Source organism: Rhipicephalus microplus, chromosome 1, assembly GCF_043290135.1.
Source record: "Rhipicephalus microplus isolate Deutch F79 chromosome 1, USDA_Rmic, whole genome shotgun sequence".
NCBI lineage: Eukaryota > Metazoa > Arthropoda > Arachnida > Ixodida > Ixodidae > Rhipicephalus > Rhipicephalus microplus.
Window position 1 is genome coordinate 243309589 of NC_134700.1, and position 23425 is coordinate 243333013.

The following is a 23425-nucleotide window of genomic DNA, read 5'->3' on the forward strand; positions in this document are numbered from 1 at the left end:
TAAATGCAATAATAATATTTAGACGCATACTCCAATCATTATTTAGGACTGTGCTAACACGTACAGGAAAGGACAATGGACACTGTTCAGCCAGAGAAGAAGCTGGACCTGCGGGCGGTCGTGGCCGAGCTTCTTCTGTTTGTGAAGATCGTGCTGCTGGCCATCGAACATTTGTGGGACAAGCACGCCATGTGTCATTCAGAGGCGTCCATGGAAGGAAAGACAGTCATCGTTACGGGGGCCACCTCAGGTTGGTTTTGTTACGTACAACCTTGACTGAGAACGTGACATTCGCCTAAAGATGAAAGGGTGGCAGCAATGCACTTCTAAATAAAACATTGGGCGAAGCTGTATTCGCGACTACGCACTAGGCGCAGATCATTCTTGCGAATTATTGTCTGAATTTCATTGTAGCAAAACAGCCATTTGGCCTAGTTGGTAGTGGTTCATTATGGAAGATAGAAGTGGGGCGCGGTGCTTTACGACTGGAGGAGAGAACAACAATACAAGCGCACACTCGCACATTAGCACGCGCCTTGGTGATATTTTTAAGACATTTTGCGGAATTTGGTTGATTTTTCTGTTGTTTTTTTCTTCTTTTAGGCAAAGGAAACTTGTATGATGTGACAATTTTTGTAAGCTCTATATTTGTTGCACCTTCAATAAACTTTCAGTTGCGAGTGTGCGCTTGTGCTGTACTCCTGGCATGAGCCACTCCTGGCATGAGACGCCCACAATATCACCACCCCCCCCCCCTTTGAGCATGCATGGGCTGGATCTGAACAACGTCTCTGTGAAGACCTAGTACGATATCTTTATTTTCAACATCAAAAATACTCCTCCAGTCTGCCACTACCTTTTGATGCGGTGACATGAAAATTTTTCCCGAGAGTTGAGAACTGCAACGGCGTATACAAAACAGCGCAAGTTGTTTCATCTTCACAGTAAAAGCAGCGCAAAAAGGCGGTATACCAATGCATCGTTTTTTCTTCTTGTGGTGTTCTTTTTTGCGCTGCTTTTATTTTAGAGTTGAGAACACTTTCAAGCGAATTTGTCAACTGAGCTTGCCTGTACGTAAAGAACCCCGCCACGAATCTGGGCCATGATTTAAATGTAACTGGTAAGCTGTGTGAGGATGTGACTAAAAATTCGTGTTGTTGGTTGCATTGCCAAGTATATAGACCCTCGGAAGAAAATTAATTTCACACTATGAATAAGATAACGATCACAATAACGATCACGATAACGATTAGTAGCCTCGTCAACAAACTTATGGGGGAACTTATTTGAAGAATGGAGCTTTTTCTGCTTTTCGTTGCTGTGGGTAGCACGAACGGCAATCATCATCATCATCATGAACTTGGAAGTGCTCGCATTGAGTGAGCAAACTTTATTTAACCAGCGGATTGAGGCGTGGGCCTAAGCCGCACCAGGGGCGGTGGAGAGACCCTGTCTCTCAGCCGCCTCCCGTGCTCGCTGGATGGCCCATATTTGATCTGTCTGATCTGAGCTGATCAGCGCGGCTCTCCACCGCGCCCCAAGCTGTTCTGGGGAGACTGCATTGGCGTCCTGTATCTGTGTGCATTCCCATAACATATGCTCTAGGGAGGCGCGCCTCATGCTACATAGTTTACACGAGTCATCTGGGTATAGTTCGGGGTAGATGCGATTTAGGTGCTTCGGGTTGGGAAATGTTCTAGTTTGAAGTCGCCTCCAGTCAACCTCCTGAGATCTGTCTAATGTGGAGCTAGGTGGTGGAAATCTGCGCCTCGACTTTCGGTAGAATTGGATAATGTCGCAGAACCTAAACATTCTGTCCCTCTCCCATCACTCATCTCCTCCCAGTACCTCATGTGAAGCTCCATTGCGAGTGCGGTAAGTGAGACCTCGCGATACGCGGTGAGCCTCCTCGTTGAGGTTGGGAATGAGCGACGCACACGGGTTGTGGGCTGGGAACCATATAATATACCTTTCTTCGAATTCCTCGGATGATATGAGATTTGCCTTGCGGAGGAGTATGTTGGCTGCCTCGGGAGATATTCTTCCTCGTGCATAGTTATGGATTCCTGACTGCGAGTCGCTGATGACATACCTACACTTTGGGGAAATTATGGCCTGTGCAATAGCCACCTCTTCCATGATTTCTGAATTATCCGAGCGTATGGAGCACGCGTTTACGCATTTGCGGTCGGTGTTTATTACTACCGCAACGTAGGATTTGTGACTAGGGTACTCCGCTGCGTCTACGAACAACGCTTCCTTGTCTCTGCCGTAGGCCTTAAGCAGAGTTCTAGCACGGATTTCTCTTCTGCCCTGATTAAATTCGGGGTGCATGTTTTTGGGCAGATTGGGGACCTGGATCTTTTCCCTGATCACCTTTGAAACCGACACTTTAGTTCCTTGTTGCCTATGGTAATTTATCCCCAACTTGTCAAGGATACTCCGTCCTGTGCGCGTGCTGGCTAGCCTCTCCAACTGGGCAATCTTCAACTTTTGCTTCACTCCTAGAACACGTGCGCCGACATTTCCGGCCCGGAATACAATACAATAAGTACGATGACGTTCAGAAGAGCTTGTGTGGAGGCTAGTCGGAACCTACTGGACGCGAAAGGCAGCGCTGCGAAGTTGATAACACGCTAAACAGGGAGGACACAGATTAAGCGCAGCTAACAACTGATTTATTGAAACTAAAATACTAAATAAAGGCACGAATTGTTGACGGTGCCCTCTTCTTTGTATGTCCAATTTGACCATCGTATGTCCCCTGCTTCCCCCCATTTGTTTTATTCTTTTGTTTCGATAAACCAGCTGTTAGATGCGCGCTTCGTCAGTGCGGTCCTTTTTCCGTGTCACCAACTTCGCAGCGTTGCCGTTCACATCCAGTATGATAACGTGTTTGTTAGGCGACTAAGAATCACGGAACATCGCGTAACAGCGAATCGCGCGGCTAAAAAGTACGTAGCATCATGTAACAACTGTTCACGTGACCAAAATTACCTAAATATCACGAAACTATAGTGACGTCACTGAAAAATCCTCTAACATCTAGTCCTTTGACTGCAGTTGCACAGCATCAAGCCCTATTCACGTGAGTAGAATAATCTGACATGACATAACTGCTCACGTTACCAAGAATTACACAACATGACGTAACATGCTAGTCACGTGACGAATATCACTACATTCCGTAACAGCTATCCACGCGACACGTTCCCGCCATCAACAAGGTGACAGGTGGTCATGTGAATAACTTCAAGTAACGCCAACTCAGAGTGACGTGACACATTCTTTCCCCAAACCACGAAACAGCTAGTCGTGTTGCTGAAATCACGTAACATCACGCAACTATTCGCGTGACATTCTACAGAAAAAACCACGCGGCCTGTACGCAGTGTGAAGAACAATAGGCAAAGTCTAGCCACACTTAGTACTACTAGCGAAAACTTTGCATCTCTAGCAAAAGCTTGTATTTACAAGCAAGACATGCTAGGTCATACACTGACTCCGATAATAGTGTATTTGTTGCTTGTGAGTCAGCTGAAGTTTTTCAGCGACGTCTGGAATACAATAATACATAGCACTGTATAGCTTGCTTTCCCACCTCTGTAACAGCTCGCGATGGCTAACAGTATTGTAAATAAATAAATAATAATAATGGTTCCAGATTGCGCTACTAGTGCAATGAACAAGGACGCGCATGGTCATTTGACGACGCACAGACGTTCGTGTGTTTGTGTGTGTGCTCGCGCGTGTGTGTGTGTGTTTGAAAATGGCATAATCGCAAGGCCGCTTAAACGTCAAAACGGCACAGTGCAGCATCCTCGGTGAGACCCGTTTCTTCACGCAGGCATCGGCAAGGAGACAGCCATGGAGCTGGCCCGCAGAAAAGCAAGAGTCATCATAGCCTGCCGAAACGCCGAGAAGGCGCAGCACACGGCGGAGCAGATATTCGAGCAGACGAAACAGCGGGTGGTCGTCAAAGCGCTGGACATGACTTCGTTCAAGTCGGTCCGCAAGTTCTGCGACGACGTCGTCCGCACAGAGGACCGGCTGGACGTGCTCATCAACAACGCCGGGGCGATCGGACGTAAGTTCGAAAATTGTCGGTGCCGTCTATGCCGATGTCGATGGACGGGGTTTTGCTTCCGAAGTGAGCCATCGAAACGGCCAAATCAGTAAATTCAGCATTTGTAAAGGCAAGCAAGCTGCACGTCAGCTGCACGTCAGCTTTGTCGTGTCTCACTCAAAGTGAAGAAATGTTATCGAGTGATTGACTGATCGATTGATGAATTCACCATTCACTCAAACGATCAATCAATGAGTAACTTTTCTTTACCCTGGCGAATGCCAAACTGACTTGTAACCGTTTGAAGTCCCGTTGGGTCCATCGCTACGAAGGCAGAACGGCAAAATTTTTACATGGCAGCTGTTATAAATCAGCAGCGGTTGATTGATTGATTGATTGATTGATTGATTGATTGATTGATTGATTGATTGATTGATTGATTGATTGATTTAAAGCTTTTTTATGGGAGCACCACATGTCAACACAGCCATTTAAGGAAAGTCCCAAATGGCTCCTTATGAAGGGTATCTGCCACTTCCTGTCGCGGATGAGAAATCAGCGTTACTGAGGCGGTTATTCATTGAACAAAGAACAGTGGAAACGTCTTCGGTTGCGTCCAGCATTTTAAAGGCGATATAAGTTGCGAGATGGATCTGTGTGTACACACATACATCATCCGCGAATTCACAGTGCTGATACAGTTTATAAGAAGAGAGTCAAGGCTCCATCTAACGAAACCTAATTTAACGAAGTAATTTTCATCCTCCAGCCGTATCCATCGCGTTTCATGTTGTCATCAACGCGAGTCGACGTCATTAACAAGGCACTAAATCCAATTTAACCAAGTATTTGTTCAAAACAAGTGAGTGGCAGTTTATTTCTAAATTTGACACCATTGGCTTTTTTCTTCGAGCACGCACTCTAACACGGTCGCGTTAAAACTTATGTGGACGAGGCAGAACGCCGTGCTGTAGCATAGAACAACGGTCTTGTATCAGATGATGCTGTTAACTCAGCGTTTGCTCCACGGGAGCACTGTGGTGGTTGGTTTAGCTATTTCATGGCTTACGCCACAACGAACAAACGAGCCTTCAAAGTTCTTCTCACTTATCCAATAATTGATAGCGAGGGTCCCATTCTGCCATCCTTGAAGCCTTCGGTAGCACGCGAGGACTCATTGGTCAGCTCTCCGCTCAGTAAAGGCTCTCGTGATACGTGACGCCAGCCGGCGAACAGAAAGAGTGTATATACTACACTCGCTGCCATAGCTACGAGTGGCACTGACACACTCGCACTTGCATGCCCATAAATAGATTCCTGCTTTGCACGCATATAATCACCCAATAAATTAGTAAGGCGTGCGACCGCCGTCAGCTCAAGTGGTAAGAGGATCGCGCGCGTAATCCGGAGGTTGCAAGGTTCGATTCCTGCCGGTGGCGAGTTGTCTTCTTGTCTGCTGAACGTTCCTCACACTTCTGTCGCATTTATTACAACACACTTTAAACAGTGCAATTAACGTTCCTTATATGCTTTCTTTGGATTCATTGTATGCTGGTTTTCATTAACGACCACTTCGCAACTTAGCGTGATCGGGTGCTCGTACATGGGATTGTTACGTTGAGTGCATATGTCGCGGGCGGTTTGAGTGCATCAAAAGTAAACGCGAAAACACTCTAACTGCTGAAGAATAGAAAGGCGCTGTCTTTAGGCTGTATAATATTTCGTTGTTGTTTTGGAGTAGTAATTAAAACCAAGGTAAACAGATGTAATAGTAGAGAGTGGTCCTCAGTCGAGAGTCAAATATGCGTACCAGTAATTACATCTTCGGCTAACCTAATGACGTAGAATAGCGGATGAAAAGGTAAAGATAAAATTATTTCTAGCTTTAGGGAGCAGCGAAAGGCAGAAACTTCGCACGAAAGTAATGACGTGTTTCCATCACTCGCCACATCGCTTCAGCTTCAATGGATAGATCCCGACAGCCGCCTCTTCGTGTTGTGAAGCAAACTACTTTCATAACAACACACATACACAACGATAAGTCCACTCGACACGTACAACTCATTACTAGTTATTGGTAAGCACTATTCCCGCTATGATGCTAACTGTATTTTTTATCATCTTGATCACAGATTCAAAGAAGGTCAAACTGACTGAAGACGGGTTTGAGGAGATCTTCCAGGCAAACTTCCTAGCACCCTTATTGCTCACGCTTCTTCTTCTTGGTAAGCGTGGCATTTCTACTTTCTTTTTTTTTTTGCCAATTTCAAACAACCCTTGACAGCGAGTATGCGCGGGATTTCAATGGTAATTTCCCGTTGCAGGATGTCTTTTATTCCCCTTACCCCTTCCCCAGCACAGGATAGCCAGCCGGTCTGAGAACTGCTAACCTCCCTGTCCTTCCTCCTTCTCCCTCCTCCTTCTCCCCCCCCCTCCTCCTCCTCCTCCTCCTCCTCTTCGTGAGATTGTGTATAATTCACCACCAGTGTCGGACGTGTTAAGCACAATGTCACTGCTTAGTGAAACATCTTGTCTCGTAGTTTGACATGTGGTGACGCGCACGCAATGCAAACATACACTGCAGCCCTACTAATGACACGCTTATTGATGCCTCGTGAATAAACTTAGAAAACAAAGGTGACAAAGGCGGCGTCACCCTGTTTACTATACTTACGTTAAATAACGTAAATTTCAAATCATCCAAGAGGGAAAGAGAAACCAAAACTGTTTTATATACCCTAAACTCACTGTGGCATCTCACGCAGTTGGCATATTTTAAGCTACAGAATCAAGGAGATCTAGCGTGAGTTAGCGCAGGCAACTAAAGCACCTCTTGGTTACGCCGAATATCTCAAGGCGTTTCGTTCCTTGTGAATGGGACATTTAACGGTAAAGCAGCGTGAGCGAAATAAAGCAAAAAAAAAACCATAACAATCGCGAGCTGCGCGTTTAATCGACGGTTTAATCAGGCTTCGCAGCGTGACTAAAAAAAATGTTTGACCACCTGTATTCGTTTGAGAAGAACACTGCCCGAGTAGGTTCAGCAAAGGCATCATCGCTTCTGTATGTATAGCTCCACTCTCGACAAGCAAATCCAGGATGTAAAGTGTAACCGGGCCGGCGGCCTAGACTCGCTGTGTGTGGGACGAGTTCGCGTCTTCACCAATGACCATCCAAGCGGTTCGATCTTTCTTTTTTGTCGACGCTCGCATAATAAAAACAAGCAAAGCAAGAAAAGCATGGATGATTACCTAGTCATGTGAATTAATAAAACACGAAGGTAAACATCGCTTGAGTAGTTGTTGTTGAGTGGTTTGTTGTTAATAAACACGAGAGGTTGATAGTTTATTGTACATTAATGCATGAAAGAATGACAATCTATGAGGAGCTTTTTTTTTCAATGGGCCAAGTTGAGAACTTAAACTAGGTCAAATATGGCTGCATTGTCCCATACATACTCTCAACTTTCTTCTAAAACGGTAATAATAAATTACTAATTGGTATTAATTTATTATTATTGTTTTAGAGGAAAGTTAGAAATATGCATGGGCCAATAGAGCCCTATTTGAGCTAGTTTGAGATCTAGACTTGGCCCATTTTGAAAAAAAAAAAGGTCCTCAAATATCGGTGTTTGGCAGCTACAGCACCGTTGGGCGTGAATGCATGCGTACGTTGACGTCTATCTTCAACCCGATGATTACTAACCTTTATGGCAGCTGAAGTAGCTATAACATACATTTGCACACAGCATATGGTGACTGTTGCGCAAAGATGGCACCTAATAAACACTGGTGCTTTATATGCACTTTCAAAGCGCCGTCATTTGACGAGAGAAAGCAGCGTAAGGGTAACCTAAGCCTGTGCTCATGCTTTCCAAGAACGCGAGAGTCTGAGTTTGCAGCTTGAGCTGTGAACGTGGGTAGGTGTTCCGCCTTACGCTGGTGCGTCCTTCTGTATACCCCAATTCAATCAATTACTGTGTGTCATTCAGCCATTGACGCCATCGCCTTTCTGTGCCACATATTAGCAGTGTTCTAAGTCGATGTTATCGCACTCGAAGCAGCAGGCGGCTCGAACTGCCCCTTGTCGACGAGCCGCCATGCCAACACGACGCGAAACACAAATCACGTACGTTCCGGAATCTTTCAGTTTTGTTTGTGTATATATATACACACGCACGCGCGAACGTACGTAAAGTGCAATTGACATCTCCTACCCCCTTCAAAATTTCTCGTTACGCTACTCTTGGTTAGGGGAGTGGCTGAAGCTAACTCTAACGTCGTCATGGTAAGCGTTTAAACTTTCACTGATATCCTACCTCAAAAGCAGGTGCATGTTTATTTTAAAGAAGATTATTTTATTTCCACGCGAAAAAACGGAACGCGCCAGGAAACCGTCAAGCCCTTCCCAACAACGCTTCCGAAACGAGACCATGGGCCTGTTTGCGTAGTTCAGTCACGTATTTCGCAAGCGCCGTAAAACGACTTCACTTTGGCCCGCCAAATCTTCTCTGATAGGCTTGGCACGTGAAAATTTGTTGCCACTGCCGCACTACATTCCACTGATTGTTTCGGAAAATCTCATCATTCCGGCGCGGGCAGTTGGAACGCTGCTGTGAACAAGCACAACATTACCGTTTTGGGGAGCCATAAACGAAAAAAAAAAAAAGCTCGCCACCATATTTCCCTCTGTTAGCCATTAGAGGTTATGACTGCTGCTGCTGCTAACTTCAACGACGGCTCTTCTACGAACATACCTGCACATATGGCAATTTGTAATCTTCCTGCAGCAATCTCTCACCACGTAATGTCGTCGAGGACGTGAGCAGACTTAATTTATTTGTTATGTTTTTTATTTTCAATCAAATGTTTTATTAAATTTTTTATTCGATATTTGGTATTTTATGCCAATATTCGACGCTATTCGTTTCGATTCGATTGAAAATAAAATTTTACTAGTCACACACTCCCAATAAAAAACGTAAGGTAAAATAGCTACAAAGGGAGGCTTTTGCGTTCTTCTAGACTTTGCGAATTTTCTACGTTCAAGGACGGCTGTTCCTTTCTCCGTGCGTAATAATGCTTCCAACGCGAGGAGAAGGATTCGAATTCTGACTTAAGGCTGACCATATATTTTCCGTTCGATGACATAAAATCCTTAGCGTGACCCTTTCCATACCTTTTATTTTTAATGGGGATATATATTCTGTGCACCCACCAGAAAACTCTGCCACTCGGTGCCACTAAAGGACAACATAGGTGACTGGTGTTTCTGCACAGACTTGCTGAAGAAGAGTTCGCCGAGCAGAATCATCAACGTGTCCTCCGACTACCACCGATTGGGACAAGTTGGAGACGTGAGGCAGATGGCGCGAGGCGTTAACCTGGTCACCAATCCCACAGCCCTCTACGGGAACGCCAAGCTGGCACTCTGCTTGGTCACAATCGCACTGGCTGACAGGCTTCGAGGCACTGGTACGCCACTGATTTGGTTCTGTGGAGGTGATGGTTCGAACATACCACCACAAATTCCATGTCTCGGTGGTGGCGGCAACTGCCGGAACTCAATGGTGGATCAAAAAAAAAACAATGAAGAATTGACTTCGCTCAGCATATAAACGACGTCTGAGACATCGTCGTCATTCAGATGTCTCATCATATGTGTGACATACATAGGCTGTTTGGCTCATGTAACCAGGCACCGCAAAATAGTAAATATGATGGGATGCTAAGTACTTTTTTCTTGGGATTCAAGTTCCACGAAAATTCCCCAGTGGGTATCTGCTGCAGAGCATCACGAGCAGCGTTTGATAACCAGTTTTTTTCCGTCAGGTGCAATTTTATTTGACTGTTTCTTATTCAGTTATGACAGCAAGAAGCGGCCATCACAGGCACACGTTCCAAAACTTGCTCATGCTGGAGTTAAACTCGCTCAAAATCGGCAGCCGAAGCGCACTCGGCCAAGGAGCAAATTATCACTGAATGTATACCAAAACTAGTGCGGTATGACGCGGGTTTGCGAACATAAATGACAGTTTAGGCGCTATCTGTACCAGAATAGGCGTAAGTGCATTTTTTCGCCTGACATATACCAGGTTCTATGAGCATGCATGCATGACAAACATGTTATGTATGTTGAACTCCATTTCGTGATATGAATGACTTTCATCTGGCTCAAGGACAAACAAGGCGATTTATGAAACTCTTTGCTGGCTACTTCGCATTTCAATGTTTTCTACAATGTGTGGTATCTGGCAGATTTCTTTAAAGCGCTTGTAGCCTATCTGTTGACAAAAACACATTAAACTCGCGCATTATGCGTAGAAAGGCAGTCCTTCGTCCCATTAAGGTGACAGTATGATAAAAACTAATCTTAACAGCGAAGTGCGCAGGGCCGCAGGTACCGCGCTGTTCGTATTTCTTATGATGTTTTCGTAACATGCTAGAATACGTGACATGGATGCTTACGTGCTTACAGCATGCTAGGCACGCGTTGCACGTTTCTGTATCCACTTCAACGTCCTCCTACTTGTAGCGTCAATGCATTTCGCAACACCTTGCGCGAACATTGGATGATCGTAAAAGAACTATTTTTATTTTACACAAATTGGATGTTCCTGGTCGACCAGAAGTTGCTGCTTAATAAACAAGAGTGTCAGTCACTGCTCGCCTCACTGGACAGTAGCATGTCACAATGTCTGGCAGGCTATTGGTCGCTCGGAAAAAAATAGAAAGAGCGTAGCTGGTAGTACTTCCTTGTTCCTCTTTCTTTTTTCTTTCTCTCTGCTTTTTTTAGGTTTCCTTTTTTAATACGAAAGTGCTGCCGGATCCCATCACGTGGCCCCGTTTACGAAGGGCGCGCTGCTTACCCACGAAGTAAGAGTTGTGACATATGTTCGCACTCATCCTGTGTATAGTTGTGCGTTGTTTTGTGCGTCTTTCTGTTTTGAGCAGCGTGATTTAGGCCTCGAGCTCTAACAGCTGTTCGTCTGCACTGGTCCTGTCTATACATGCTCATTTCGTGCGTGCTTTCCGCTTGAGGTGCGCGCTGCAAGTTTCGAGCTAGTTGCCACCCCTCACGTGGCATTGCAATTCGTTACTGCACCATTCGTTCCTTCGCATTTGTGGTGAAAAAAATGCACTATGAGTGTTCAACTACGCCTGCGACGACACGTTTTACTTTCGTGTTATTGTAACGATTTCTAGAAAGTGCATAAACCACATTTTTTTTTTTGGTGTCTGTTGCTTTTATTCATTTCTTCTCCTCTATCTCTATTTCTTTCTCTTTTTTACTCTATGTTTGCCTTCTCTTTTTTTGTCTCTCTCTCCACTTCTTCATCTTTCGTTCTCTCTTGCTCTTCCTGTTTTTTTTTTCTGTCTTTTTGATGTGCTTGCTGTTTTTCTCTTTCTACGTTTTCCTCTGTCTTTCTATCTTTTTATGTCTTTATTCGCTTTATGTTTTATTTTTCCTTTTTTGTCGCTTTCTCTTTGTTTTGAGGTGTTTTTTTTCTCTATCTTCTGTTCCTTCCCATGTCTTTCTTACTCCCACTCTCTGTTTCCCGCGTTTCACATGCCCCACTTGGCCACACAGAGTTCTCGTTTAACGTTCACACCTGCTGTACTCGGTAGTGAGGCTTACCAAACTCCTGCTGCGCGTGCGCCCACTTGTTTTCTGCAGATACATATTTCACAGCTGGCAGGAACAAACAAAAAACTGCGTTAGCGTCACAACGAGAAACCACCAGCGCGCTGAGTGAGTGCTAATTGCGCAGGCGTGACGGTGAACTCCGTCCACCCCGGTGCCGTCAAGACGCACATCGTGGACGAGGGACCGGGCCTGCGGAAGTTCCTCTTCGACTTCGTGCTCAGCATCAAAGGAAAGGTGAGCCCCAACCATTAATTCTCTATGTATGTACAGGGGTACCAATTTGTTTGATTTGATTTGATTGCTCTGAAATATGGCATATGTCCACTCTGGAGCGTAACTTTCTTATGATCATTACAACAATACTTATCAATAGACTTATATTGAAATGCGAATAAAGTAAGAAAGACCAGAGAAAGAGAGAGAAGAAAAGAAAAAGCGAAATTTTGAGATTTTGAGATGACCAGACAGCTGCGTTTACTTCACCCAACCATTCAGAATCCATGTGTTAAAACACGTAATATTGCGACACAACAGCATTTATTAGAGTGGAGATTTATAGAGTGATACGCTTGGCAGCCTGAACAATATCGCGAACTGCGTAGAATGCGCTCCTGTGACAATGTCCCGAAACAGAGCCACGAAAGTTTATCACAGTTTCCACCATGGACCTAAAATCTATCTTCACTTGAAGCCCTTTTCTAAGTTTGTGCCACCCACCTGTTCACTTCTTTATCTTCAGTGGAGGAAGCCGGTGCTCAACTTTTTGAAGGCAATAGACCTGCACCGGTGATTATAGACTTATGGTGTTATGATGACTATGAAGTGGGACTGTGTGCGCGTGCTCTCTCTTTATCTCTCTCTTTCTCCATCTTTAAAACTCGTCTCGTCCCTTTGTCAAGCGTAGGGTAGCATACCGGTCTTTCTAGACTGGTTGAAATCCCCGGCTTTCCTTTCCTCTCTTCCTTCCTTCAGTAAACCCGTGGCGAGTGGTGGCGCTTGGCTAATTTATGTGTACAGTGCAACGCCGAGTTATCATTTCGCACGGCCGTGTGAATTTTCGCTTTAGAAAGAGAGAGAGAGAGAGCTTGTGACCAAAAATTACTCATAAGTCACTGTGATGATAAGTTATTTATTTTTTGCGCAGCTTGCATTTAATCGGGCAAGGCTAGTCACCGCATAGCTTGCGGGCACTTATGGCTCGTCCTGACTTGGCTAGTCTTTTAGCCATCTTCCTCTGTCCTACCCATTCCATGCTACTGAGCTTTTTGTTTGTTTGTTTTTTTTTTGCGGGCGAGGACATATTGCCTAGCGGGCGACGCCATCTCTAGTCGTGTAAAGTACTAGATTATGCGAAGCTTCGTGTTTGTGTTGTTCATGGTGCAGCAGCTATGCGTTTGACTGCGGTTGCAATCACTTTCTTTTTTTAACGTGAAAGTGTTTTATGCCAGGGTCCACAACGGCTCCGCTGACGTACTTCCGTCACGGAAGTGACGTTCAAAAATATATACTAAAAGATGGCAAAGAAAAAAAATCAGAAGGCAAGTATCTATCTGTCACACGGAATCAAACAAGCAACGGCTCGACTCTTAGCGCGCGGCGCAAGCCACTACGCCACAGAGCGTATGTTGTCTGGTATGCTAACGGCAAGCCATTTATATACACCATAAAGTGTTTGGCAGTCCTCAGAGTTTTGAAACTTTCGCGCGCTTTCATTATCAGTGGGGAGATGGCGCGACAGGCTCGCGTTGACTTTAACGATGGGTGCGCTCTAAAGGTCGTCGTCTCCACGCAGCGCCGCACGTTATCTCTCCTACGCGCGCGTTTATCACACTCGAAATTCGGGAGAAGGCCAAGGTCACTTTGCACTCTGCCACCTCTGCCACGATTACGTTTACGAAAGGAACGCGCTGCTGGAACACGACGCAGGAAGAATTGTGGCAGTTGTTCACGCTTGTCCTGTGTCTCTTGTGCGCTCGTTTCATGCGTCTTTCTTTCTATTAGGAAAGCACGCTTTAAGTGCCGAGCTGGCACCGCCCCGGTGGTCTAGTGACTAAGGTACTCGGCTGCCGACCCGCAGGTCGCGGGATCAAATCCCGGCTGTGGCGGCTGCATTTTTGATGGAGGCGGAAATGTTGTAGGCCTGTGTTCTCACATTTGGGTGCACGTTAAAGAACCCCAGGTGGTTGAAATTTCTGGAGCCCTCCACTACGGTGTCTCTCATAAACATATGGTGGTTTTGGGACGTTAAACCCTACATATAAATTAAGTGTTGAGCTGTGACTGTGGTTAGTCCGCGTTCGTCCTGTGTATGCTCATTTCATGCATGCTTTTTGCTCGAAGTGTGCGCTATAAGTTTCGAGCTGCTTGATGTTCCTAACCTGACTTCGCCATTTGTTGCTGTTGCTGAAACAATAAACAATAAACGCTCAACTACATTTGTAAAAACACGTTTCACTTTCTTATTATACTGATTCCTATATAGAGGAATCAGCCACGCTTTTTTCTCACTCTCACGTGCTAGATTTTGTATGAAATGATCCAGTCTTGGTAGAAATTGAGTCTGTGAGACTTCAAGAGGTCTGATCAGTTGAATCGAAGTTTTTGTTTATATAGGATGGCGCTAACGTGATCACAGTGGTGCATGTGACATATTTTCGGAACTGTCTTTCCTTTAAAGAAACGTGCAAATATTTTGACTTGTTTTAACAGGGCAAGCAAGTGCTGGCACCTTTTCGACATATAATTAATTTTTTAGTGAAATGTAACGTCCAAATGTATTATTTTTTCATTCACAGTTCTTTTATGTGTCACCTTTTAGCCACTTCGCACAAGACAACCGGGGACGAAGGGACAATGAGGGCAATCTAACAACTGGTTTACTTTTGAAAATGCATCTGCTAAAGTAACCAACACGGTCCGCTCATTCTCGTCAAAAAAAAAAAAAACACGTCACTAGCGCATATAGCAAACATGTGTGATCGTGATTTCTCCGATCAGAGCGTCCAAAGCAACAGACTACGTCAAATGCAATGCACATCTAGCAAACAACTAGGAAGGATAAAATATGGTCACTAAAGTTATGAAGAAAGGAATGAAATTTCGTTGCCAAATGAAGCAATGGAAAGATGGCTGACGCAATTTGCGTTTAGTTTTTCAATCCAATGGGCTTGAAAAATTTCCCTCACTATTTTATTCCGGTGTTTGAACTAAACGCTAGCGCTGCTTGACTGAGGTGTACTCATACATTCCTGACAATGCACATCCATATGCGTGCTCGGGCGGCTTTTTGGGAGTGTACAAGTGTGCAGAATCTCCCAGTCTACCCCACGTACGCATGACCACACGCCATAGAGATGCTGTAGTATACCAAATTTTTTTCGCGCAATATACGAACTGGTTTTTACATGAATGTTTAATGTTACATTTCTTTATTGCTCCTTCCTCATTTTCAAACATTTTTTTAACCTTAAAACACACGCCCCCTATTTTGTTTTCGGCTGCAAACACCACTTGTACTCCGTAGTTTACTGCCGCCTTTTCAAGCCTGTGTAAAATGCCATGAACATACGGAATCACTGCTACCTTGGAGCTTGAGCACCTTTGTCTCGGATTTACATATGTAGTTCATTTTCCTGTTTGTTTGTTTTTTTTTCATTAGCCTAGCGCACGAGGCCTTCATCGCAGTGAGCGGGTCCCCTGCCTCACTCAACCGATCAACTTGCTCGAGAAACGTGGTGTCAGCGGTATGAACACACGATTTTTTTTCTGCGCTGAATGGAAACGAGACATGACAATGTCACTCTTTTGATGTCTAGAATGGTTAAAGGTGATGTTCAAAAGCAGTTTTTCCGCTCTGGGCGAGAAATATCGGCACACGTGTCCCAGTAGAAATTCTATCTTGACATCAAGAAATCCGCAATTGTTGTCAATGGGAACTTCCGACGTGAACCTTGAGCCCTTTCCGCGAGGATTGAAGCCTTCTACCACATTGATTGATATGTGGAGTTCAACGTCCCAAAACACCCATATGATTATGAAAGACGCCGCAGTGGAGCACTCCGGATATTTTGACCACCGGGGGTTCTTTAACGTGCACTCAAATCTGAGCACACACGCCTGTAGCATTTTCGCCTACATCAAAAATGCAGCCGCCGCAGCCGGGGCTCGATCCCGCGACCTGCGGTTTAGCAGCCGAGTACCTTGGCCACTAGATCACCACGGCGGGGCAAGGCTACTACCGCACTATTCTCAAACTGCTGCTCATCTTGCCCAAAAACTAAGTGATCACATCTGTATACTTTGTGCGTTAGTGATGTCGCATGTGTCTAATCTTCTCTCTCTTTTACTCCCCTCTCCCCCTCCCCATGTGTAGGGTAGCAAACTGGACGCATAGTGTAGTTAACCTCCCAACCTTTCCTACATTCCTTCTCTCTCTCTCCTGTCAAATCACTTCCCTACTCTCTGTCAACGCCTCTCAGAAAAATGCTCCTAAGAATGGGAGCTACTTTAGATCCAATGATCACACCCTTTGCTTGTGTCATCACAGAGCCCTGCAAAAGTATGGCGTAAGTAAAAATTCTGAAGTTCTAGGAAATACGCCACAGTCATCTCACGTCCGTTGCTGAATACTAATTCGTCTTTCTCCTTTGTTAGGCAATCATTAACCAAGCTCATCAGGAGTCCTCGCGGCAAGCAATAAAGAAGGTCCTGAACGTCTGCACTGAACCTCCCGTTGCAACCACTTAAACTATCCGACGTCTGAAACTTAACAAGTCCTTCAGAGTTGACCAATATGAACAGATCTGGTACCACCAAGCCATTCATTTTCTGCAGGAATCCCATTACAAAAACCTGAGTACATTCCTTATGTGTATGAGCAGAAAAACAATTATGTCCGATTTCATTCTTTTCGAGTTTTTTTTTTTACTTATGACACGAGCTTGACTGCACTTTTTTTTAGTAGATCCACTGCATTCTTTTTACGTTGTATACATCTACGTCGCATTTCTTTACTTTTTCACTGCCTGGGGAGCCTTATCTAAACAAAAATCGTTCGATAAAACGACAAAAAAGCCTTCTTTGTCTGCCTGTACAACACGAAGTTATGCATCGGCCAAACACTTTTCAGTCCTGTCGGCGTTAGTGTTAAAACTACGGCTCACCTCATCCTTGGCCACCACGTCCACACACTCCATGAGACACTATTCCTTTTCTTTTTCACGGACACACCCGAAAATGTTTTCACGCAAAGCTTTGGTGCCCCCTTGAAAACTTTTTGATGTCGCTTTTCCACCTTTGCACCTTCTAGTATTATAAGGCTTCCTTCGGCTATCTCTTTTTTCTTCTTATTCGGCAGGTTGTGACGCACGTCGTTCCACAGAACCTCAGTCAACAAATTTCTTTGTCTGCACCACTCACAAAGACGTTAACATTGAAAAGACGTTGGGATGAAGACGTACAGGCCACCATCAGGCAATCCTTGAAATGCCTTACCTGTCGCCGCCTCTCAGATCTCTCGATCATACGTGTTTGTTAAATGCGCGAGTGATGTGCTTTTCTGACGAGAGCGCACAGATCATGTTGGCTACTGTGCAGATGCATTTTCAAAAATAAACAAGTTGTTCGATGGCGCTCGTTTGCTCACACTCCTTTGTTCGTCTTTTTTTGTCTCGCGCAAAGCGGCTAAAAGATGAATTCGTTCCAACTACAGCCGGCTAGCAGTTTTGCTTTGTTTATGCTGTCACACCAACTACCACTTCTGCGTGGTCGTGGCGCGCAGTCTCGATGTCGCGGCACGAACGGCATCTGTTTGTTGCTCACAATCTGTTTTCGTCTTGTTTCTAGGCTTTTCAAAGACTACTTATTACTCACTCGCTTAGTGCCCCCCCCCCCTCCGTTGTGTACAAAAATGCAGCTGTTTACAGGTGGATGCTGGTGCGTAAAAACGACGCTGATGTCGGCATGCCAGCGCGCTTTTTTTAATCTTTCCTTTCTTTCTTTCCTTCTATTAAAGTAGTTTGATATTGGATGGCCTTTCGGCGATGATCAGTCGAAGATGTTTAGAAAGTTTCTTCTGTCAATATGGTTGATTGGGTGAGTTGGTGATACATGATTGTTTTGAAATGATTGACTGATTGATCAATATGTGGAGTTTAACGTCCCAAAACCACTATATGATTATGAGAGACGCCGTAGTGGAGGGCTCCGGAAATTTCGACCACCTAGGGTTCTTTAACGTGCACCCAAATCTGAGCACACGGGCCAACAACATTTCCGCCTCCATCGGAAATGCAGCCGCCGCAGCCGGGATTCAAACCCTTGTTTTGAAATGAGAGCGCACTACTTAGACGAGGCACAAAGTGTGTGCCCGGACTGGACTGGAGTCTACATGATCGGCATCGAAGGGGATCCGTGTTAATTTTTTTAATCACTTCATCTACCACCTGTATTGTATTTTTTTGCGAATTATGTGTTGTCGTTTGCAATCCACCTCTGTGGAACAGTGGCTAGGGTGCTCAGCTGCTAACCAGAAGGTCGTGGTTTCGATCCCGGTCGTTGCAGCTGCATTTTGGTAGAAGTGAAATGATATAGAGGCCCGTGTACGGTGCGATGTCATCAGTGCCCGTTAAAGAACGTCAGATGGCCGAAATTCCCAAATCACTCCACTACGGAGTCTCTCATTGTGATATCGTAATTGTGACACGTAACACTCCAGACATTTTTATTAGTGTTGTCATTTGCAAATCTAAGCAACAAAATTAGCCCTTTTACACTAGGCAAGCGTAACAACGTGGTTTTGTTTCATTACTTAGAAGAGAACTAACTATGTGTAATATCACTGCATGAATCTTCGGACATGGTTTGTGAACATGTAAAAAAAATTGTCTTCCTCAAGCAGTAAGAAAACATTGCTCAACTCACGCAAAGCTACAAAAAAAAACTTTTTTTTCTTTGTGCTCGGCTTTCATATCGTATGTCGTCTGCGAACTGCGATACACTCAGCTGTCTTGTGGAAGTTGTAGCCTCACAACAAGGATCCCACCCCGTTCTTTTTAATGAAGTGTTCACTGAATGTTTGGGTTTCGCAAGGCCGGTACGGAGCTCAATTTAAATGTTTGATGCCGGTAGCGCAGCTATGACGCGGGGGATTTCTTGACCGAACTAGTATTAGTATCACTAGATCAACTGCAGCGACCTCCGCGTTGAGCCGAGCTATCACGCCAGACACATCATATTTAGCTTTGATTAAAATTAACCGACAATATACGTCACTACTTAGGAATGTCAGTCCACGAGTGCTGCTTGGAGTTTCGCACTCACATAGTGGATAGGGCCGAGCGAGAAATATCTCGCACAACCACTTATTTTTATTAACGTTATTATTGTGTTTATCACTTATGCTCAGAAATATCACTTATGTTTATTCGGCTATCTGGCCATCCGATAATTGTCCAACTGTTTCGAACACTGAGCACCATAAATATCTTGCGACACCTTGCCTATTCCAAACCCGTATGCTGCAGGTAAGACAAACAATGTACCTTGGAGAGTTCGCAGCCGCAAACATTCCGCGTTTGGTGATTCACGTCGCATGTATTCAGACAGCAATTTCCTTCTTTTTTCTCGTAATTGTTACAACAACGAAAACGGCACAGTCCCGCTGGCCTTTCGCTCGTTTACATGGCAAGGAAGAAGAAAATCCGCTGGTTGACCTAAAACGCTTCGAAATTCCTCGACAAATTCCTTCTGCATATTAACAATTTGTAACGCTCCCGCATGACATAATAAAATAATTTCTGATTCAACGCCACTTATTCAAGCACCTGCCCGAACACTGCACACCGTTAGGGTGGCTAGCACCGTCGCGCGTATTCCAGAAAGGAGGAGAACACTGGTTGCCAAACCGGTCCTACTCACCCGCTATCCTGTACGATACATGACTAGACCTGATCCGTTTTTTTGCCTTTATTTTTTACTATGAAAGCGTTTTAAGCCATGTTACCCCAAGGCTTCAGTGGATGTACTTCCGTTACGGAAATGACGTCGAAAAATTACATATGGTGAGATGGCAAATTGAGTTCTGCATAAGGGCTTCAAAATTTTTTATTTGTTTGTTTTTTTATTTATTCATCCTGTTAGCACACATGCCAAAACAGGAGTTGCTCAGCTGGGCACACACAAGCAGTTTCAAAAATCAATTCAATAGTGAAAGAAAACATCGTAACTTGGCACAAAGCAAAAAAAAATTAAAAGGAGAAAGTGTAAAAATGCAACATTCAATACGTACAATGCAGCCGACTCACCAGAACATAGGTTAGCAAATGCGTACACTGAGAAAATTCTTAGTGAGCTTGAGTCTGAGTGAGTCCGGTTGAGGAAACATTTGGGGAGTCGGAGTCCAAGTGAGCCCTCGAGGAAAAACATATTTCTTCAGTTAGGCTGAGTGAGCCGCACATTTTTTTGCTGACCTACGCAAATTCCTGATGCTTTTCTGGCGCAGACGCCGCTGGAAGGAGCGCAGACATCGGTGCGGCTTGCCGTGGATCCTGAGCTGGCGAACACGAGCGGCGAATACTTCGAGAACTGCGCGCCTGCCGCGCCTCGATACCGGAGCGCGCACTTGGCCGACCACCACCTCGCCGAACACTTACTACGCTCTTCCCAGCAGCTACTCGGGCTATAGTTTTTTCCCTACGCATTAACTCTCCAGCATTGAAAACGTGAATCAGAAGACTAAAGGTGTTTGTTGCTTGGGCTTTCAAAGGGTACTTACGCAATGCTCGCAGAAAAATACTTGAGTCATTCGTCAGGTCGAAATGTGCATCTGCAACCTGTGACTCGGCCGCAGTATCTCAAGTTTGCTCTAACTCATTGAGAATAACAGTGCCACTCATCCATGCTTCGCATAACGTGCACTTCATCCCGGCCGACCGAGTGCAACTTGACGCCGTTCCCTCCATATATGTCGCGCCTTCTTTCACCTATTCGCTCTCCTTATGCCCACAGCTCGCCGCACTGGTCACCAAGTTTCTTGGTGACCGGCGTTTCTTTTCTCCTTCATTCTTTCCTAGAGCACTAAAAACTATCAATGGCTCATCAGGCTTCACGCGTAGCATCTCAAATGTAACTTCACATCAATCACTGTGACGATATTCACATCAGTCACTGTGACAACGAGCCAGTCTGCCCCCCCCCCCCTGGCTATGCCACTGTACAGTAGTGCAGATTGTTCATGAGATCTTTGGGAAAACAATGAATAGCCTCACGCACACAAAGGAGCTGTCGGAGAATGGCGCATTGTGGTTTCTTGACCTGCTTATTTTGTTCAGAAATTAACATCTATGCTAGAGGTATGCACCTCGCACTAGCAAAAGCCTCTTGTCATTCTCATGATTGGCCCCGCCACGGTGGTCCAGTGGCTAAGGTACTCGGCTACTGATCCGCAGGTCGCGGGATCAAATCCCGGCTGCGGCGGCCGTATTTTCGATGGAGGGGAAAATGTTGTAGGCCCGTGTACTTAGCTTTGGTTGCACGTTAAAGAACCCCAGGTGGCCTAAATTTCCGGAGCCCTACACTAGGGCATGTCTCATAATCATATGATGGTTTGGGGATGTTAAACCCCACAAATCAATCAATTCTCATGATAGCCCACTCAAACATTGTAAAGAGGAGAATCGCTGGATCGGCCCCTGCAATGCACTTCAATAATGTCGTGCACGCACGAGATTGAAATGCCGTTGAAGAATTGGTTAGTGCAGGCATTGGTTAGTGCGGGTGAAGTATTGGTTAGTTGGGTGAAGTATAGGTTAGAGTGGGAACCTTCAAAAAAAGCGTGCTAGAAAAAACTCAAAGCACGCCCACGGAGTGAATGATGATTAGTAAAGCGACGCGTCTGTCCGTGCATTCATCCATCTGTCTGTCTGTCTGTCTGTCTGTCTGTCTGTCTGTCTGTCTGTCTGTCTGTCTGTCTGTCTGTCTGTCTGTCTGTCTGTCTGTCTGTCTGTCTGTCTGTCTGTCTGTCTGTCTGTCTGGCGATGAGCACAAGCCGCCGTGGACCTCCGCGCCCGCCTCTCCACTTCGTGTATGCCCCAACAACGATCCAGCACGTACGTTGACGACACAAATGACAAAGAGAGGCACTCGTTCCCCGCACCCCTAGGCACAGCCCGTGCAGCAGCTAATCATAGGGTAGCGGTACAGCGCCATCTATAATATTCTCATTCAACTGCAGTTTGTGTGTACGTTTATGAGACAGCACCATCTATTATACTGTTCGGGAGATAGTGCCGGTTACACTTGACGCGGATCAACGTTAATCTAAGAGGATCTTCACTCCTAAAAACACAAGAAGCCCGTTACCACTTGCGTCAAGGGAGTCATTTTAACATCCCTCTGAGCTGCGGCCACTCTTACGCAGGGACGCTGCCTTCGCCTCAGGGTGCACGCCAAATATGTCAAGCCAAAGCAAGGCAGCAACGTCGCGCTGCATTGCAGGTCATGCAATCACAATCTGAATTTTAATCAAGCCAACATCATCAGAAAGCGTTCGGACCAGCGCATGCACGAGATCATTGAAGCATTCGCCCTTATCAAGCGGGGCCGTTCTAGCGTTAGTTGACGGTCCATCTAGTTACTTGATAAAGAAGTCACACATCTACAGTGTTAACACCTTAAAAAGCCTGCAACCCCTAGTCATCATTTTACCTTATGTATCACGTGTCTTCTTTTGTCTATTTTCTGCCTTTATATTTCGCGTTTGCGCAATAAATCTCTGTTGGAAGTCGGTACCTGAGCCGTGTGGTCTCTTCTGTGTCCCGTTTCTGCGCTACTTTGAACAACTAGTGCACGTACCAACAAGCGCACTTAGCCGCAATTTTTATGTAATCAACTCGGTTTGAAAGCCATATTTCAAACATTGCCGCATCCACGTTTCGCAAGCTCTTCTTTTTTGCGACACCAGGCCGAAGCTCGAGTACGCATCCACTGCCTCGGAAGCTCATACTGAACGGAAATCAAAGCATCAGCGATCACGCAATGAATATTAGTTAGCTTCATTTAATCTAAGTTTCATACTGACTCTCTGGCTCAACAAAGGAATCTTCATGCAATAAAAGCATTATTACCGCGAAAGCTTTACAGAATAAAATGTTTGTTCTCAATTTTTTACCCTAAATTTTACGTGAAACTTGAACGTGCCCGCTTCCCAATTTTGTTCAGTCGGTGGGACAGGTTGTGGTAGAAAAAACAACCACGACTTTGTCACACTTTTATGTTCGTTTTTTTTTTATTCACCACCAAACCCAGCCTCGCTCTTGCAAGCATCTGCTTCCTTACGTATCCTGCCACAGTAAACATGTTAAAAGAACTATCACGTGTATATATGCCTCTCGAACGCCCTAGACAAGTCGTGCCACCACGCCATCGAAATTAGCTTTAAAGCCCGAAGCGCCCAGCTGCATTCAATCCGAGCAGGACTTGCTTGCCTCTCTTGACCACAAAAAAATGGCATTCTCTTGCTGCTTTCCTAGATGTAGTGGCAAACTGATAACGTCCAAATGATGTATTTTGCTTCCTTCATAGCAAGCACTGTGGTCGATGGCCGCACCATGGTCGGCGAACGCATCCTGCGAAAGTACGAGTACGGCAAGATGTTCGCTTGCGCGCCTGTATCCACTTTCACTTCTGTCGGATGCCCGGCAAGGTCACCTGCCA

General features: G+C 45.2%; 1 protein-coding gene across 1 annotated transcript in view; it reads left to right on the top strand.

Annotated features, from left to right (window-relative positions):
• The window catches only part of LOC142813830 (retinol dehydrogenase 13-like), a 28094-nt gene extending 5594 nt beyond the window's left edge, over positions 1 to 22500 (top strand). Inside the window, exons 2-8 of the mRNA XM_075891765.1 lie at positions 67 to 250; positions 3848 to 4087; positions 6199 to 6291; positions 9346 to 9540; positions 11838 to 11947; positions 15372 to 15456; positions 20214 to 22500. Coding sequence (XP_075747880.1) covers positions 76 to 250; positions 3848 to 4087; positions 6199 to 6291; positions 9346 to 9540; positions 11838 to 11947; positions 15372 to 15456; positions 20214 to 20263 — 948 coding nt within the window. The 5' untranslated portion in view covers positions 67 to 75 and the 3' untranslated portion in view covers positions 20264 to 22500. The remainder of the gene's footprint in view (positions 1 to 66; positions 251 to 3847; positions 4088 to 6198; positions 6292 to 9345; positions 9541 to 11837; positions 11948 to 15371; positions 15457 to 20213) is intronic.
• The last annotated feature ends 925 nt before the right edge of the window (positions 22501 to 23425 follow it).